This window comes from Giraffa tippelskirchi, chromosome 3 (genome assembly GCF_054371585.1).
Source record: "Giraffa tippelskirchi isolate mGirTip1 chromosome 3, T2T-mGirTip1v1.2.pri, whole genome shotgun sequence".
Taxonomy (NCBI): domain Eukaryota; kingdom Metazoa; phylum Chordata; class Mammalia; order Artiodactyla; family Giraffidae; genus Giraffa; species Giraffa tippelskirchi.
The window spans coordinates 83,884,467-83,903,453 of NC_137277.1; the positions used below are offsets into that span (position 1 = coordinate 83,884,467).

General features: G+C 38.7%; 1 protein-coding gene, 1 long non-coding RNA gene and 1 other non-coding gene across 3 annotated transcripts; 1 reads left to right on the forward strand and 2 right to left on the reverse strand.

The window, feature by feature from the left end:
- Positions 1–3,467: 3,467 nt before the first annotated feature.
- On the reverse strand, positions 3,468–3,572 carry LOC145543913 (U6 spliceosomal RNA). The gene has a single exon (XR_014081158.1). It is a non-coding gene; the product is annotated as a U6 spliceosomal RNA (small nuclear RNA).
- Positions 3,573–5,424: 1,852 nt separating this feature from the next.
- LOC145543556 (uncharacterized) lies at positions 5,425–9,744 on the reverse strand. Its single transcript, XR_014080859.1, has 3 exons — positions 8,009–9,744; positions 6,224–6,305; positions 5,425–5,948 (listed from the first exon to the last, which is right to left on the reverse strand). It is a non-coding gene; the product is annotated as an uncharacterized LOC145543556 (long non-coding RNA).
- A 119-nt stretch (positions 9,745–9,863) lies between these two features.
- Positions 9,864–15,661, forward strand: ATP5MC3 (ATP synthase membrane subunit c locus 3). Its single transcript, XM_081585376.1, has 5 exons — positions 9,864–9,915; positions 10,102–10,213; positions 11,377–11,454; positions 11,970–12,163; positions 12,750–15,661. The coding sequence occupies exons 2-5, from the start codon at positions 10,175–10,177 to the stop codon at positions 12,862–12,864; spliced, it is 426 nt and encodes a 141-aa protein (XP_081441502.1). The 5' UTR covers positions 9,864–9,915; positions 10,102–10,174; the 3' UTR covers positions 12,865–15,661.
- Positions 15,662–18,987: the final 3,326 nt, after the last annotated feature.

Here is an 18,987-nt window from a genome sequence, read left to right on the forward strand (position 1 = left end):
CTCTATTCGTATATATCAATATTCCTATATGCTCAGATGCTCAGTCATGTCCAACTCTTTCCATGTAAATGTATAGTGAAAGTTTGCAACGCCATGGACTATAGCCTGCCAGCCTCCTCTGTCCCTGGCGTTACCAAGACAAGAATACTGGTAGCCATTCCCTTCTCCAGGGGATCTTCCCCACCCAGGGCTCAAACCTGGGTCTCCTACATTGCAGGCAGATTTTCCATCTGAGCCACCAAGAAAGCCCAGAAAGGTACACACTATACTGTTAATTTTATTTTTAAGGAGGAAACCAATATTGGGGAGGAGGATATACAACAGTTATAATTTTGCTGGCTATAATTTTATATTGCTTAGATTATTTATAAGCCTGTAGTTATACATTACTTATATTATTTTAGAAAGACAATTTTGGTGGGATTCTTTTCCTGATGGTTTTTAAGAGAAAATTGGTTGGATGTCAAAGTATGGGGTGAGTAAGCCAAAAGGACTACTATTCTGGCAGGTTAGAGATCCAAATTTAATAAAAACTCCAAGGCAAGAGAAGTGTAATGTGGGAAGGAATTATCAGATCTCAAGGGAAATACTATTTGTCTAGATAATCTTGGGAGCAACGATAGCAAATAGAGCCAGTTAACAAAACTTGGTCCTAATTCTTAACACCGCGCTTAGTCTGCCCCCCCCATTTATTTTATTTTTAACCTTCAGCTGAATTTGAGTAGCATGTATTTTGTTTATATATATAAGAGGTAACTGAAGGCTCAGAGGTCCCCCTGTGCTTTGCCAGGCAAAGCAGCCGAAGTTACAAGGCTAGGATGAATTGAGAGAGTAGCATGAAAACCTATAGAAGACCAGAGGATTTTAATAGCAAAGTAGTAGGGGACCAGGAAAAAAAAGGCTTTTAATTTTACCTTAGGTACTACATATTTTATTCTAGAATTCTCAGCAAAAAAAATCCTTATAGAAAGCAGGCTCACAATTATATAAAATAAATAAATAAAATGCTTGTTGAATGAATGATTAGCACATGAATCTGAAGGACAAAAAATGTGAAAAACTAAATAAAAGTAGAGTAATACGAGAGTCGCCTGGTGGTCAAGTGGTCAGGCTTCAGTGCTTTCACTTCCATGGCCCAGGTTCAATCCTTGGTTGCAGAACTGAGATCCCACAAGCCACATGGCATGGCGTGTGTGTGTGTGTGTGTGTGTGTGTGTGTGTGTGTGTGTGTGTGTGTATGTGTGTAAATGTATATACACACACATATAGCTGAAACTGACAATATACCTTCCTATCACATAAAAGAATACAAGAAACTCCAGCCAATATATAGATAAGAAGGTATACACACCCACATCCACACATACCTGATGGTCTAAAACAAGAATAGCCTTACCATGAATAGATTAGAGTTTGAATATAATTTGAAATGTATTGGATAGGGCTACTGCCCAAAAGTACACCCAAGCCCATCACCAAGAACTGAAATTCAACATTTAATAATGCTTCCTTTTGGTTTCATTAATGCAGGTGCCACAGAAGGGATAATATATTTATCAGTTATCATAAATTAAAACTTTCCTAACTTATTGCTTTTTTAACTGTTGAAGTTCATGCTTGTGGTAACATATCAAATAATGCAGAGGTAAGCACGCAGATGCACATGTGAAGAAAATTTAACAGTTTCTCCTTTCCTTCTCCAACTTCATTGCTTAAAAATGTAGTGAGTGCTTATAAACAGGTCAAGCAAGTTCTAGGCTATGTAGATATAGCAATAAACGAAACAAAGTCCCTGCTCTCGTATCAGTGCAGTTCAGTCACTCAGTTGTGTAGGACTCTTTGTGACCCCATGAACTGCAGCACACCAGGTCTCCCTGTCCATCACCAACTCCCGGAGTTTACTCAAACTCATGACCATTGAGTCAGTGATGCCATCCAACCATCTCCTCCTCTGTCGTCCCCTTCTCCTCCCACCTTCAATATTTCTCAGCATCAGGGTCTTTTCAAATGGGTCAGTTCTTCGTATCAGGTGGCCAAAGTATTGGAGTTTCAGCTTCAGCATCAGTCCTTTCAATGAATATTCAGGACTGAATTCCTTTAGGAGGGACTGGTTGGATCTCCTTGCAGTCCAAGGGACTCTCAGGAGTCTTCTCCAGCACCACAATTCAAAAGCATCAATTCTTTGGAGCTCAACTTTGTTTATGATCCAGCTCTCACATCCATACATGACTACTGGAAAAACCAGAGCTTTGATTAGATGGACCTTTGTTGGCAAAGTAATGTCTCTGCTTTTTAATATGCTGTCTAGGTTTGTCATAGCTTTTCTTCCAAGGAGCAAGCGTCTTTTAATTTCATGGCTGCAATCACCATCTGCAGTGATTTTGGAGCCCCAATCAATAAAGTCTGTCACTGTTTCCATTATTTTCCCATCTATTTGCCATGAAGTGATGGGACCAGATGCCATGATCTTAGTTTTCTGAGTGTTGAGTTTTAAGCCAACTTTTTCACTCTCCTCTCTCACTTTCCTCAAGAGGCTCTTTAGTTCTTCTTCACTTTCTGCCATAAGTGTGGTGTCATCTGCATATCTGAGGTTATTGTTATTGATATTTCTCCTGGCAATCTTGATTCTAGCTTGTGCTTCATACAGCCCAGCGTTTCTCATGATGTACTCTGCATATAAGTTAAGTAAGCAGGGTGACAACATAAAGACTTGACATAGTCCTTTCCTGGTTTGGAACCAGTCTGTTGTTCCATGTCCAGTTCTAACTGTTGCTTCTTGACCTGCATACAGATTTCTCAGGAGGAAGGTCAGGTGGTCTGGTATTCCCATCTCTTTAAGAAGTTAGAGTCTAATGTGAGATACAAACAAACAGGCCATAAATGATGCCAGCATAGCAATAACAGCCATGGAGAAATATAAAGTTAGGTAAAGGATCCAGGAAAGCCACACTTAAGAGGTGACTTGAGCAAAAACTTGAATGAAGTGGAGGTTAAGCCAAGTAAACATAAGGTGTTCCAAACTAAAGGAGAAAAACATGCAGTTCTATGGGGCAGTATGTTTGGGGTGCTGGAGGAACAGGAAAGGGGCCAGGGAGCATGAAGCTGATTATCAAGGAGCTGTTTGTTCTTTTTATCCATTTCTGGACTCTTTATTCCTACGAAGAGTAAATTATGGTTATGCTACCAACTAGATAGGTAGAATTCATTTGTTTAAATTTGTAGGGGATTTAATTTTTTTTCACTTTTTTAAATGAGTTGCATGGTTCCAAATCCAAATCCAGAAAGCAAAGTATATTCAAAGAGGGTTAGCATCTATTCCTGTTCCCTTCAATCCATTCCTTCTCATATTGGGAACCATTTTTGAACCTTCTATTTTTAAAACATAGGAAATGTATTTGTAATTCTCTCTCCTTCTTAGATGCATTTACATTCCTTTTCCACTTGTGAGGTAAATAGTAGCAGACTATAAAAATATGGAATACATGATGGATTTGAGTGTCACCCTTGCACAGATGCCATGCTGGTTTTCTCTGTATCATTATAATTTTGGTATATGCACCACTGAAGGAAGCAATAAGTTAGATTTTACATGGGTAAGAGCTCAGAAGTGGAAACTACCTGGAAAGAGATAGCATCAGTAGCTGTTGCCATGGAGAGCCTAACATAGCCACGAGATACCAAGAAAGTACAAGGTACGGGCAGAGAGAGTCAGTTGCCCACTGACAGACCAAAGGCTTTGAGAAAAACGTCAAAGATTAACCACCGACAAACCTTGCCTGCCTCACAAACAAGCCCAGGGCCTATTCTGCTTCTGCTCATGTCCCATTTCTGCCAATATTCTATTGTATCATGTGTGCTGTGTGTGCTCAGTCATTCATGCATGCATGTATGCACGTTCAGTTGCTTCAGTCATGTCTTACTCTTTGCTACCCTAAGGACTGTAGCTCTCCATTCTCCTCTCTCCAGGGGATTCTCCAGGCAAGCTCAGTTGTGTCCAACTCTTTGTGACACCCTGGACTGTAGCCCACCAGGCTCCCCTGTCCATGGGATTCTCCAGGCAAGTATACTGAAACGGGTTGCCATTTCCTACTCCAGGGAATCTTCCAGACCCAGGGATCGAAACTGCATCTCCTGCATCTCCTGCAATGGCAAGTGTATTCTTTACTACTGAGCTACCTGGGTAGCCCCTTTGTATCTTAGAACAGGTCAATAAAGGGCTTTATTGTGTTTTTTTTTAATGAATTATTTAGGTGCACAAGACTATAAATACAGAATCCTTCTTAGGTACACACACAGAATGTTTATTTGAATAAACTCATGCCACAAATTAAAAAAAAAGAAAATGTTCCTCGAGTTCTCTAAGTTTGAATTTTGCATACGAATAAGAAAAAGAAATTCTAGAGGTCATTCCAATCTGTCCCACAAATTGGCCTAAAATTTTAGTTAGAAGAATAAGTTTTTGCAAATTACTTCAACCATGCTAAGTACCTTAGTTACTACTGAGCAAACATTTATTGAGTGACTACTATGTTTAATACTCTATGTTAGCTGCTGTGGAAGACATAAATATGAATTAGACCTAATTCCTGCCCTTAAAAATCTTACCGTCTCTGCTAGTTAGTAACTTATGACTCTCAGCTAGAAATCCATGCTTCTTTGCCTTGTTTCTATTCTACAACTGGACCCTATAGGCATTTCCGCTATGACAACTGGCAGAATGTTAGGTTTGGCCAATAGAGGGTGCTGGAAAGACACTGAAGCCAGACCAAGAGGAAGGACTTTTCTTTCTTCTTGAGGTGGATTGGCTTGCAGCAGAGCCCTGGTTGTGTTCACCTCAGCAGTCCTCATGGTTCACTTGTGTGGCCCCTGCCTCCAGCAACTTTCTTCACCACAAGTGGATTGTGGACTGCAAGTTCCTTTGACAGCCATGCCCTCTCCTCTAAATTTCTAAATTCTTCCTTACTGTTCACTCTACCTCAGCCAAGGGTAGCAGCTATTCTTATAGTTTCTACTTCTAGACCCTTTAGAATCTACTCTCCCATTTTTAGTAGTTAGATACCTTTTACCTATTAATGAAGTTTATATTAAATTTTCCCTGTTCAAATTACTAATATGATTTCTGTCTTGTGGTTGGTCCCAGCAGAAATACCTAGCAGATAAGGGAAAAAAGACAGATGTAAGTTAATGTAAATTCTGTGAGAGAATAGGCCACTATAATCACAGCCTAAAATCCAAAAAAGTTTTAGGTGTAAATCTACAGAATTATGTATCAGTTTGGATTGTGTTCAGCTGCACATAACAGAAAACTGACTTCAGTGGCTTAACCAAATAGATTGATTTTCTCCTGTACCATGAAGTCCATAAATAGGCAGTTAAGGGCTGCTGTAGCTACTCTAAAAAAAAGTTAAAAACTCAGATTCCTTATTTATTTATTTTTTAATTGAAACATGGTTGATGTAAAGTTCCAGGTGTACAACATAGTGATTAACAATTTTTAAGGATTATGCTCCATTTGCAGTCATATAAAATATTGGCTATATTCCCTGTGCTGTACAGTATATCCTTGTAGCTTATTTATTTTATACATAATTGTTTGTACTTTTTCATCCCCTCCCACTGTCTTCCCCATTCTCCTTCCCCTCTCCCCAGTAGTAACCACTAGGTTGTTCTCTATATCTCTGACTGCTTCTTTTTTGTTGTACTCACTACCTTGTTTTATTTTTTATATTCCACATATAAGTGATATCATATAGTATTTGTCTTTCTCTGCCTGACTTATTTCACTTTGTATAATGCCCTCCAAGTCCATCCATGTTGTTTCACATGGCAAAATTTCATTCTTTTTTATGGTTGAGTGGTATCCGGCTCCTTTTCTTTCCCATCTTCTCCATACTTAATGTGTGGCTTCTGTACTCATGGTTGCAAGATTGCTGCTTCACCTCCAGACACTGGGTTCATATTCCAGGCAGGAAAAAGAAAGAGAAAGAAAAAAAAAAAATGAACCAGCTGCCTCTAACTTCTTTCTAAGCATTCTTAGAGGTACTGCCAAGTAACTTCAACTCACAAACCATTGATAATTCCTAACTGTAAGTGAACCTGGGAAGCTCAGTATTTTTTTAACTGGGAGCAGGATCCTGTGAGTAAGAGAGAAGGGGAGAATAAATGCTGAATAGGTAACTAGCAGCATCTGACATATTAATTGGAAAAGGAGTAAGTTACTTACTTCGAGATGGGTTAGAGTCAGCAGAGGAACATGATCTCATATTCATATATGTATTCATCTTCTTTTAATGTAAATGACCTTTCTATATTAAATATCAAGCAGTAGATTAGATGAGATGAGTAGCAAAGTCACATTGCACAGGAGCATGCAGGATACGGAAGGATTTATTTAGAAATTATCTTTCATACTTCTTTTTACTGCCCCATTCCTTTCTTCCTCATGCCATCATCACTCAGATATTATCAGATATTACCTAATTCTAATGTCCCATAACTTAACATGACTGACTCCACAGTCTAATTAAAAATGTAGACAGGATTAAATACTTATTACTAACTTATTATTTGTCTTTCTCTGTGTCTCTGTCTCTCTGTTTTAAACTCACACACACACACACACACACACACACACACACACACACACGCTGTTCTCAAAGGTAGAACATCTGTTCTTTGAACACCTAAAATTCTTCATAAATATTTAAACTCTAACTCGCAGAACCCACAAAGGACCTGTTCTCTTCTAGGCCAACTCATCTGCTCATTGACATGCTGACACATGTCAGGCGGGAGCCTGGACACAGAGGGTACCTCTCACTCCTATAGGCAACTAACCCATATGCACCATGGAAGTGAGACTGTTAGGGGGCCTGGCTTTTCTCCTGCCTCTTCTCAACAATTACTGCTACTGATTTATGGCTGGAGAGGAAGGGCTTTTCTCTAAGCCATCTCCATACACAAATGCATTTAGAATAATTTTTCCCTTAAGATAATCTATTACTTAAGTATAAGGCTTGTGATGATTAATTTTATGTGTCAACTTGACTGGGCACAGGAGTATGTATATTAAACATTATTTCTAGTGTCTGTGAAGGTGTTTCTGGATGAGATTTTTTTTAACTGGAGGATAATTGCTTTATAGTGTTGTAGTGGTCTCTGTCGTACATCAATGTGAATCAGTCATAATTACATATATAATTTTATATATATATATATATCCCCTCCCTAGTGAGCCTCCCTCCCCACCAAGATCAGCATTTGAATCTGTGGACTCAGTAAAGTAGATTGTCCTCCCCAATGTGGGTGGCCATCATCCAGTCCATTGAGGAATAGAACAAAAGTCAGAGAAAGGAAGAATTCACTTTTTTTCTCCCTGTCTCACTACTGAAGGGCCATTCCATCTTATTTTCTCAGACTGGGATTTATATCATTGGCCTCCCTGATTCTCAGGCCTTCAGATCCAGTTCAATTATACCATCAGCTTTCCTGAGTCTCCAGCTTGAAGACATCAGTTCATGGAACTTCTCAGTCTCTATAACCACATAAGTCAATTAATTCCACATGGTCATTCTCTGTCTGTGTTTCTGTGTGTTTCTGTGTGTGTGTGTGTGTGTGTGTGTGTGTGTGTGTGTAGGCACACACACATGCTAAGTCGTTTTACTTGTGTCTTTTTTGCGATTCTATGAACTGCAGCCCTCCAGGCTCTTCAGGCAAGAATATTAGAGTGAGTTGCCAGGCCCTCCTGCAGGGGATCTTCCACGTCTCCTGCATTGGCAGATGGGTTCTTTACCACTAGTGCCACCTGGGAAGCCTATATATATATAAACAATAATGCTTAATATAATAATGCTCTGTGTTAGTCTGGGTTCTCCACAGAAACAGAACCAGTAGGATCCTATCAAGAGAGGTCAAATTTTTCTTCCAGCTAGTTTTGTTTCTCTGGCAAACCCTGACTGCTACAGAGCATTATTGTTTCTTCAACTTTAGACATCAAAGGATATCTTACCACATACTTCAGGCAAGAATTGAGTGCTTCAGAAAATATACTAATAAGTTCTCCTTGAACTGCACATGTGAATTAACTCTGTTTTATGTGCTAAAGATTAAGCCTAAAATGATTAGCTTGCATGTGAGTATGAAGCATTTGCCTATGAAGCTGGATCAGTGTCTTAATTGCCTATGAAGTGGATCAGTCTTAATTCATTCTTCAAGTTTTAGTTCTGAGGGCTTCTCCCAAGGATTACTGCTAGATGATACTGCACCATTGTGCCAACTAGAAAAAAAGGTGATCCTCTGGGTCCATGTTGTTTCAGGGCTCTAGGCCAAGTGGGTAGGATTTCAGTCCCTAGACATTCCTAGATACTTAATCTTTCATGTTGACTTGTACCACCTCCATAACCAGTTGTTAGAACTAGTAAGTCAGATTTACAGAATTCAAGACCTGACAGAAGTCCAGTAAGAGCCATTGTTTTCCTGAGATATTTCTGTATTCATCTGAGGTCCAAAGTTACCCAAAACAAGTGTTAAAGTTGGGTCAGGTCTGAAAATACTCGGACTTTCTTTAATCCCTGGCCCTACATGAAAAAACATTTACAATCCCTTAATTCTTCCAATCACAGGGCTGAAAGAAAAACTGACCTCTCTCCTTTACCAAGAGGTAACTTTGTGCCCAAGTCACAAAGCTCTTATATCTATTCATTTGCTTATTCCTTTGTCCCAGTATTTTTTGGGGAGGGGCTTATTCCTTTGTCCAAGTATTATTTTGGGGGGCTCCAAAATCACTGCAGATGGTGACTGCAGCCATGAAATTAAAAGACGCTTGCTCCTTGGAAGAAAAGCTATGACAAACCTAGACAGCATATTAAAAAGCAGAGACAATACTTTGTCAACAAAGGTCCGTCTAGTCAAGGCTATGGTTTTTCCAGTAGTCATGTATGGATGTGAGAGTTGGACTATAAAGAAAGCTGAGCATCGAAGAATTGATGCTTTTGAACTGTGATGTTGGAGAAGACTCTTGAGAGTCCCTGGGACTGCAAGGAGATCCAACCAGTCCCTCCTAAAGGAAATCAGTCCTGAATATTCATTGGAAGGACTGATCCTGAAGCTGAAACTCCACTACTTTGGCCACCTGATACGAAGAACTGACTCATTTGAAAAGATCCTGATGCTGAGAAAGAGTGAAGGTGGGAGGAAAAGGGGACGACAGAGGATGAGATGGTTGGACAGCATCACCAAATCAATGGACTTGAGTTTGAGTAAACTCCGGGAGTTGGTGATGGACAGGGAGGCCTGGCGTGCTGCAGTCCATGGGCTCGCAGAGTGGAACAAGACTGAGCAACTGAACTGAACTTGTCCCAGAAGGTCTGGCCCACTTTCCCCCAAAAGATTATTCCAGACTTCTGGAACTCTTTTTCAGATTCCTTTACAGAAATGTATTTTCACTTTCTGCTAAGCAGTGAATGAACCGTTTTCCCATAGACTCCTATTTCACAGAGAAGAATGACCAGGAAGGGATCTCTTTTACGAAAGAAACCTAGCAACTGATCAAAGGCCAAATCTCATTAAGAAAGTCAACTGAAAGATTAAGTCCCACTATCCTGCGACCAGCTTAGATCAAAGGCTAAATAATCCGTTCAGTTCCCCCTCCCTGGGCTAGTTTTCAATATCTACTTTTTGTCTCTCCTTCACCCCTCTTCTGCCCGCCACTCCACCTTGGGGCGGTTGTCTCTGTCCTTTCCGACTGGTTACCAATAAAGTTGTTACAAAGTGACCTTGAGCGTCTTCCGGGCTGCCCCCGATTCCCCGCCTTCTCCATCCGGGTGCTGCGGTGCGGATAAGAGCTGGACTGCGCCTGCGCGCCCAGCCCCATTCCTTCGACCTCTGCCGCTGCCACCGCCGCCACCTCCCTGGAAGGTAAGCTGAGGGCGCAGGAGCCGGGTCTGGTCGTGGTGGAGCCGCGCCCCAGAGGGACCCATTCATTCCGCCGGCGCCTCGTTTGGCACTGGGCCCGAGGTGACCGCGTGCACAGGAACCCAAGGGACTTGGGTGGAAGTACGGGCCCTCGGAGGACACTTGACCTTAAGCTCTTTGCCTCCGCAGAGAGGAAGCGGGAGAGGAACCATCGTCTCCTGTCACCCAAGTCCTACAGCTGCGCTGCCCCAAAGAGTGCAAGATGTTCGCCTGCGCCAAGCTTGCCTGCACCCCAGCTCTGGTGCGTAGCCCAGACTGGGCCCGGAGCTCGAGGGCCGGACCTCTTGGCCCGGGCGTCCACGTTGTTGAATGGGTCACCTCCGCGCGGGACTCACGGCCCTTTCAGGACAGTTCCCTCACGCCTCTTTACCTCTGTGTCTTTTTATCCCTTTCCTTTTCCTTCCTGGGGTTTCTTACTTCGCTCCTCCCCTCCACTCTGGCTATGGAGAACCGTCGAGGCCTAGTTGTCAGGCCCAGCTCGGTGTAGGTCAAACCCTCCTTGCTCCTTGTCCTGGAATGGCCCCTCCCCCACCTCCTCCGACACCCTGTTGGATCGGGGCACGCGAGGGTGGGGGTGCAGAGAAGGGTGGAAGGGGCCATGAGGCCTACGTTAGCTGCCGCTGAGGTCTCCATTACGATCTGTAGGTCAAACTCGATGCTGTAGAGGGAGGGACTTTGCCTCACCCTGTGTGGGCATAGGCGGCTAGTGCGGGAGCCGAAAGTGTCTATTGCCTCTGGGGTGTTATTTCCAAAACCATTTTTGGGCACTTTGTGTGAAGATCTGGAGGATTTGTCTTAGAGAATCAGGTCTTGGTTCTGAAGGAATTTTCTGTGACCTTAGTTAGTGGACATTCAAGGGCAGGAATATGTTCTTATGGTCAGACTGTTTAAAAGATTGTTCTTCGACCAATGTGGAATTGTTTAAACTGCTTTTTAATTTTATGATTAATGGACATATAGCAATAATCTTAGAAATAGCGGGAGCTCATATTAACTAATGGGCTATTTACAATGACAAGCGTTTATAGTGCTTATGTACTTGTTGATACACTTAACTTACCAAAGAATGTGGGGTATTTATTGCTGGTTTTCTGATCTGAATTGTGGCACTACAATAATTGAAATTTTAAAAGCAATACTTACTCTTTCTAACTAATTGCTTAAAAGTTTTGTTCAGAGTATTACAAATACATTATGAATAAGTTTTAAAATTTCATTTTCAGCTTTGTTAAAATTGCTTCATGCATTGAAAAATGATCAAATAGCCAGGATAAGAATCAATAGAGAAAAGTCATGATCTTTCTGATTCCTTTTTGCAGCTTACCTTTTTAGAATTCATGGTGTGGGAAGGGTCCTTGAAGTCATATCTGTTGTCTTAATACATGGAATCTTTTTCATGAACAGATCAGAGCTGGATCCAGAGTTGCATACAGACCAATATCTGCATCAGTGTTATCTCGACCAGAGACTAGGACTGGAGAGGTAAAATTAACTAATGCTACCAAATAAGTCTTAGAGTCTTTATCAAAGTGAAGGGGGAAAACCTCATTAGTGAATGGTTTTAGGCAGTCCTTTGCACCCTTTCATCCAAAAAATTTGCAGAGGATGAGCCAATGAAAGAAACTTTATCCAAAACTTGTTCACCTGAATTTTGGCCAGGAAATATAATTAATATATATACTTAACTGTATAGTTTTGAGTTGCTGGTGTTTAAGATTTTGATAGCAACAGTTACTGAACAGCCTACTCTATTAAAAAGCATATGCACATACACTGTTTCTTAATTTTCAAAGACCTTATGTGGTGTAGATGCTGTTGTTCCTTTTCTGCAAGACTGGAATTATTCTAAGCCCTAGAGTTTTCCATTGTGCCACACCATCTTCTATTCAAACTCAGCTACAAATATAGAGAAATGGTCATCATTTTGACAGTACCATGATTAAAATAGCTAACTATGATTACTGATTTGACCTTTGCCTTTATTTCCTGCTCTCTAGGGCTCTACGGTATTTAATGGCACCCAGAATGGTGTGTCTCAGTTAATCCAAAGGGAGTTTCAGACCAGTGCGGTCAACAGAGACATTGATACTGCAGCCAAATTTATCGGTGCTGGTGCTGCCACAGTAGGAGTGGCTGGTTCTGGTGCTGGTATTGGAACAGTCTTTGGCAGTCTCATCATTGGTTATGCCAGGTAATTTCTATTGCCAAATAAATAGTTTGAAAACGTGTTTGAAATAGTTGGAAACTTAGAAAACTAGTGAAATAATAATAGCTACTTTCTATTAAGCGCCTTTCTGTGTCTTGCATTACATTTTGAGTACTTTGCATGTATTATCACTGCTCACTCACTGCTCCCAAAACTCCTTGGAGAGACTCCAGTTTACCTATTCAGGACCAGAGAAACTCCTTGTCTAAAGTCAAAGCAAGAGAGCTCATGCTTTAAAAAAATACCAGTTTCCATTTTATTATTTAAGACCTTTTATTTAAACTATCAAATCTTAAACATACTTTTACGGGGATGAGAAGATCAAAATCCTTCATAATGGATGAAGACTGACTATTGACATAGGGAGATAGTGCCTCCCTTTCCCCGTATGATTAGGAATGAGGGGAAAGGAATGTCACAGGCAGAACCAAAAAAGATCTAGTGTGCTGTGCCAGTACTTTTCAGCTTACAAAGAACCCAACACTAATAATCTGGTTCTTTAACATTTATCAACCATGCTAAAATTTGAATAATATTTCAAAGTAACAATGATATGTGTTGTCTCTTTTAGAAACCCTTCGCTGAAGCAGCAGCTGTTCTCATATGCTATCCTGGGATTTGCCTTGTCTGAAGCTATGGGTCTCTTTTGTTTGATGGTTGCTTTCTTGATTTTGTTTGCCATGTAACAGAAATTACTGCTTGAAATGTTGGCATTCATATTAATTACAGATATAATTATGTGTATCTTACTGTGACTCCAAAAACTGTAGTGTTGGTGTCATGGAAATGTATGTTATTTCCAAAGTCATTTCATTAAAGATGAAAACTTTAATTTTTGCTGTGATTTGTATTTACCTAAATTTAAATTTAGATCATCACTGAGAAGAACATGTATTCAGGCAGAGGCTGTACCAGTCCCTGGTGATGGAAAATATGCTAATATAATTTTTATGGGAATTATTTTATTTTACTGTTTTGCATATTGTAAATTATACGGCTTTTGTTTATTCATATAAAGGGGAAATGTTTGAGTGCTTTGAGCTTCTATGAAATATGATTAAATCAGGATAGTTAATTACTTAAGATGGTTTTATGTTTTTAAGGGCTAACATGAATTACAATACTTGGAAGCAGTATTACCTTCCAAGACTAACCTGGCTGGTCTTACACACCTGGATCTAAAAATCATGTCAGGTTTTTAGGAATTGAAACCTTATTAAATGGGTGTTGGGGCTAGGGAGGCAATTTTTGATTGTCAGTAAGTCTCACATTAAGCAATTGTGTGTCTATAGTGAATCTTACTTGTCTTCTTAGAAGAAACTCAATCTGTGTGGTAGCTAGTTTCTTGCTTAAACAAGGTTCTCATTAAAAACCAAATATCAAAAAGTAAACTGAATTGGCTACAATTTAAAGCCAAATTTTGGCTACAGCATTGCTTATCTTTGATACTAATAAGTGCTTATAATAGAAATCTTGGGAATGACAACTGGTTCAGTAGCATTTTATTTGTAATACTATGTGTTGCTTATTGGTCAAGTTTTGCCTATTAAAATGAAAGTCTACTACAGAAAGACTTGAGTTTTCCTCACAGCAGATATATAATTCCTCAGCAGATATATTATTTGTTATCACAGTTGCAGGGTGACAGTTGGGAAAGCTTCATTTTACTCCTTTAATCCCTTCTGCCTAATCTGATTTCAGTTGAGAAAGAGCCATCAACTTCAAGGGTTTGTCAAAGTGCAGTGGAAAGACCATCTCCATCAGTATCATCTAGGATGTCTAAAGTACAAATTCCTAGGCTCCAGACCTACTGAATTAGAATATTTGGCCTTGAGACTCAGCCATCTGCATTTTTAAAAAGGTTTGCCAGGTAATTTTTGTGCACACTATTTGAGAATCACTAACTTATCTGTATCCTTCCCACTATCTAGTGTCAAAGACTATAGAGCTAGAGCTACTGCCACTTTTTGGTTAATCATCTAGTGTGTGTTTCATAATTTCCTGGCGCCTTCACTGTTTTCATAAATAGTACCACTCAGTATTTGAATTCAGCAATTTAAATGAGAAGTATTATATGACTCAGCAATTCCACACCTTGGTATATACCCAAAAGAATTACAAGCATTCAAGCAAAAGCTTTATATACAGATGTTCACAGTAGCACTATTCACAGCAGCTAAAAGGTGGAAACAACTAAATTGATGTTTGGATGAACAAACAAAGGTGTTTGTATAAACTGATGATAAGATGTGGTATATCCATGTAATGGAATATTCAGCCATAGAAAGGAAGGAGGTACTGATAAGTGTTACAATATGAATGAACCTTGGAAACAGACTAAGTGAAAGAAGCCAGACACAGTAAGGCTGCATATTATGTGATTCTATTTATATGAAATACTCAGAATAGGCAAATCCATAGAGACACGGAATTCCCTGGTGGTCCTAGTTAGGACTCTGGATTTTGACTGCTGAGAACCCAGCTTTGATCCCTGGTTGGGGAACTAAAACCCCACAAGCCTTGCAGTGATCAAAAAACAAAGTCCACAGAGACAAAGCAGATTGGTGGTTACTAAAGGCTAGTGGGAGAAGATTGGGAAGTGCCTGCTTAATAGTTGTGAGGATTCTTTTTGGGGTAATCAGTGTTCTGGTGATGGTTGTACAACATTGTAAACATGCCAAGTGCCACTGAATTATACACTTTAAAATGGTTGAAAGAATATGTATTTTACAACTTAAGAAGTACTGTACAATTAACACAAAGTCCATATTGTAAAGTCATACCAAAGTTTTTAAGTCCTAGGGAAATACTTAGATTAACCAATCCTTTGTAACAAGTTCATTTTATTTATTTTATTAATTTTTAAAGCCATAATTCATTTATTTTTAAAATATTTATTTGGCTGTGCCAGGTCTTATATGCAGCATGCAGGATCTTTAGTTATGGCATGCAAACTCTTAGTTGAGGTATGTAGGATCTAGTCCCTGACCAGCAATCTAACCTGGGTCCTCTGCATTGGGAGCCCGGAGTCTTCACCACTGGACCACCAGCAAGTCCCCAGTTCATTTTAAATAAGATCAGCTTAAGTCAGACAAACCAAAACTTGCTCTTAGTGCTGGTTTGGTGGTTCAAGAGGCCTGAAACATTAATTATGGAACAGGTTTCTTAAAAGACATGCCCTTACCTGAGGAAGTCCCCTGAGAATGAAAAGGAAATTGTGCTATGGCTTCTTGGCTTCTAAGTTACTTAACAAAAAAATTCTTAGAAAATAAGTACAACTTAGCAGTATAACCACAGGCAATTTTATCTTACTTCCAATAACAAGTTTCTGACACTGGAATATATCTTTTAACAGCAGAAATGTTTATTGTACAACATTTTTGCAGCAAGTGCTGCCAGCATTACTAGCAAATATTAATGGTGTTTGCTTTTCACTAACTTTAGTGTCTGAACAGAGGCCAATAAAGATGTTTTCACATCAAAGACCAAATGAGTTTTCCATGTTGATAAGAGTTTTGCCTGTTTAAATACTCTGAGACAACACCACCCAAGAGTGGTAGAAAAATGCTGTTCCTAATGGTATTTCAGATTTCCATGTGTACTTACTTAGTGATATGTTGTTACCTTTCCTCATTGCAAAAATGTGGTATTTTTGATGCCTTTGGGATTAACCTCAAATGCAAATTTGAATATAAATTATAACTAAAGAGAATGTTGTCATCTAGCCACAAACACTAGACACTTACCGGAAATAACTGAAACAAAGTAGAATGGTGAGTTCCAGAAGAGTGGCAGAAAGTACTAAGATGTTCAGAAGGGGTAGGAAGAGTTTTCTAGTGATGGAATTACATGAAGAAGAGTTATTTTTCTACAAATTAATATAAACCTTGAACTGGTGGAATGAAGAAAGCCCAGATTAAGAGGATATATTAGCCAGTGAATAGCATGAGGTAAAGTTCATGAGAAACAACTGCCAGGGTAGGGAAATAGTGTAAGATAAGGCTACAAAGGTAAACTGAGGCCAAATTATGTAATCTGGCAGATGTAATTCATTTGACCACAGCTAGCTATTAAAGGTCTAGATCTGCCTAAAGTTTAATACAAGAACAGTGTGGAGGATGGACTGGAGCCAGTAATGGTCAAGATTGAAGCATACTCTTAAAGACTTGTGGGCTTGAAAAGGGGAGATGTATGGTATATGATATGGAGTGTATGTGAATAAAAAGTGCAGAGCAGGAGTAAGGACAGTGACCACGGACTCAAAAAGACCTGGGAATACCTTAAGTTTACACATCAGGCTGATTGATCCTTGGCACAAAAGCCCGCAACAATCAAAAAATTAAATCTTACAGAAGGAAGATAATCTGATTTCCACAGATCCCACATTATTAAATTCAAATGTCTAGTTTTCAACCAAAAAAAAAAAAAATCACAAAATATTTAAAGGAACAGGAAAGTATGGCTCATTCAAAGAGAAAAAAAAAAAGATCAACAGAATCTCCCTGATAAAGACCTGATGGCAGATCTACTAGACAAAGACTAAAACAACTATCTTAAAGATGCTTGAGGAACTAAAGGAAAATGTGGAGAAAGTTTAAAAAAAAGGATGAATTCCCTGATTTCAAAACTTTCAAAATCTACAGTAATCAAAACTGTGATACTGGCTTAAAAATAGATATAATAGACCAATGTAATAGCCCCAAAATAAATCCTTGCATATATGGCCAAATAATCTTCACACTTTTTTTAAGTATAGTATAGTTGATTTACAATATAGTCTTAGTTTCAGATGTATGGCAAAGTGATTCAAATATTTTTTCAGATTATATTCCATCAGAGTTACCACAAGGTATTGAATATAATTCCATGTGCTAACAGTAAGTCCTTGTTGCTCATCTGTTTTATGTATAGTAGTTAATTCCATACTCCTACTAATTTGTCCCTCCTCTCTCCCTTTTGGTAACCATATGTTTGTTTTCTGTGTGTCTGTTCCTGTTTTGTATGTAAATTCATTTGTACATTTTTTGAATTCTACGTATAAGTGGTATCATGTAGTATTTGTCTTTCTCTGACTTCACCACATATAATATCCTCTAGGTCCATTCATGTTGCTATAAAAGGCAATATTTCATTCATTTTTATGGGTGAGTAAATTTTTTTGTAAAATAACTTTTTACAAAAATGCTAAACTGTTAAATGGAGAGAGGACAGTCTTCAGCAAATGATATTGGGAAAACTGGATATCCACATGCACAAGAAAAAAGTTGAAACCTTATTAACAATCTACAAAAATTAACTCAAATTGGATTAAAGATTTAAACATAAGACTTAAAACTATAAAACTCTTGGAAGAAAACAGGGCAAAGTTTGCAGGACAGTTGGATGTGGCAATGATTTCTTGGATATGACACCACAGGTACAAGCAACAAAAGAAAAAATAGAAAAGTTGGACATCATGAAAATTTTTTAATGTGTTCAATAAAAAAAACAATGGGAGAAAATATTTGTAAATCATATATCTTATAAGAAATTAAGTTCCATATAGAGTACTCCTAAAACTCAACAACAAAACAATTTAAGAATGATTCAAAGGACTTGAATAGATATTGCTCCAAAGAAGATACTCAAAAGGCTAACAAGGACACGAAAAGATGCTCAACATCACTAATCATTAGGGAAATGCAAATAGCCCACTAGAATAGCTATATCAAAAAATAACAAGTTGACATGAATATAGAGACAATGGAATCCTTATGCACAGTAAGTAGAAATGTAAAATGGTATGGCTGCTGTAGAAAATAGTATGGTGTTCCTCAAAAAAAAAAATAGATTAGTCAAAATCATGGAGACAAAAAGAATTGTGGTTGCTAGGGGCTGAGGTGGGGGAAATGGGGTAGGGGGGCTATATATTAATGGGTGTAGAGTTGTAATTTTACCAGATGAAAAGAGTTATGGAGATGGATGATGGTGATGCTTGCACAATACTATGAGTGTATTTAATGACTGAAATATGTACTTAAAATGGTTACGATGGTAAATTTTATGTATATTTTATCAAACACTTTTGAAAGGGAGGGATTAAGGGCCTAGAGATTTCAATAAGGTTGAAGATCCTTTCAGTAAGTGCCAAAAAATGTTTAGACAAGTTCTTTAAATTTCAGTGTTCAAGATCTTAGAAGGAAGGTAGGTCCAAGGAATGATGAAATTTTGTGGTTAAGTTGCTGAATGGCTCAAGTTGGGTAGAAATTAATGTTATTGAAGTTAAGCTTAAGGAAGAATTGTAGAGAAATGGGAAATAACATTTAAGAATCAAACTATCTCATGCTTCTACTGTAAGTTTAAAATTCTGTTTGATCATTTTAGCTAATATGGTTTTGTTTGCATGATAAAAAAAGTTTCTTTTATTGCAGTACTATCCTGTAAAACCTTTTAAAAATGTGGTTTCTACACATGAAATAATGAATGAGTTGCTGAATTTCTCTACCTTCTGAGAATATATAAACTTCACAATTTAATGGTATTGATAATACTATGAACTTAAGAGACAGTCTATCACTACTTGCCCAATTATTTATTAGGGGCAAATTTTTTTTTTTTCAGATCTAATACCATTCTCCTCTGCCTCAACAAACATAGCAACATTATGCCTTAGCTTGCTTTGATAGTTAACAAGTAGTAGTGAAAATCTGTCATAGTATAGGATTTATTCATTGGAAGGACTGATGCTGAAGCTGAAACTCCAATACTTTGGCCACCTGATGTGAAGAATCAACTCATTGGAAAAGATTCTGATGCTGGAAAAGATTGAA

What these genes read in the sequence shown, in the direction of transcription:
- ATP5MC3 (XM_081585376.1), top strand. Translation starts at nt 10,175, where the DNA reads ATGTTCGCCTGCGCCAAGCTTGCCTGCACCCCAGCTCTG. An exon ending in TTGCCTGCACCCCAGCTCTG is followed by an intron (nt 10,214 to 11,376) that starts GTGCGTAGCCCA and finishes TTTCATGAACAG; the next exon opens with ATCAGAGCTGGATCCAGAGT. An exon ending in CTCATCATTGGTTATGCCAG is followed by an intron (nt 12,164 to 12,749) that starts GTAATTTCTATT and finishes TGTCTCTTTTAG; the next exon opens with AAACCCTTCGCTGAAGCAGC.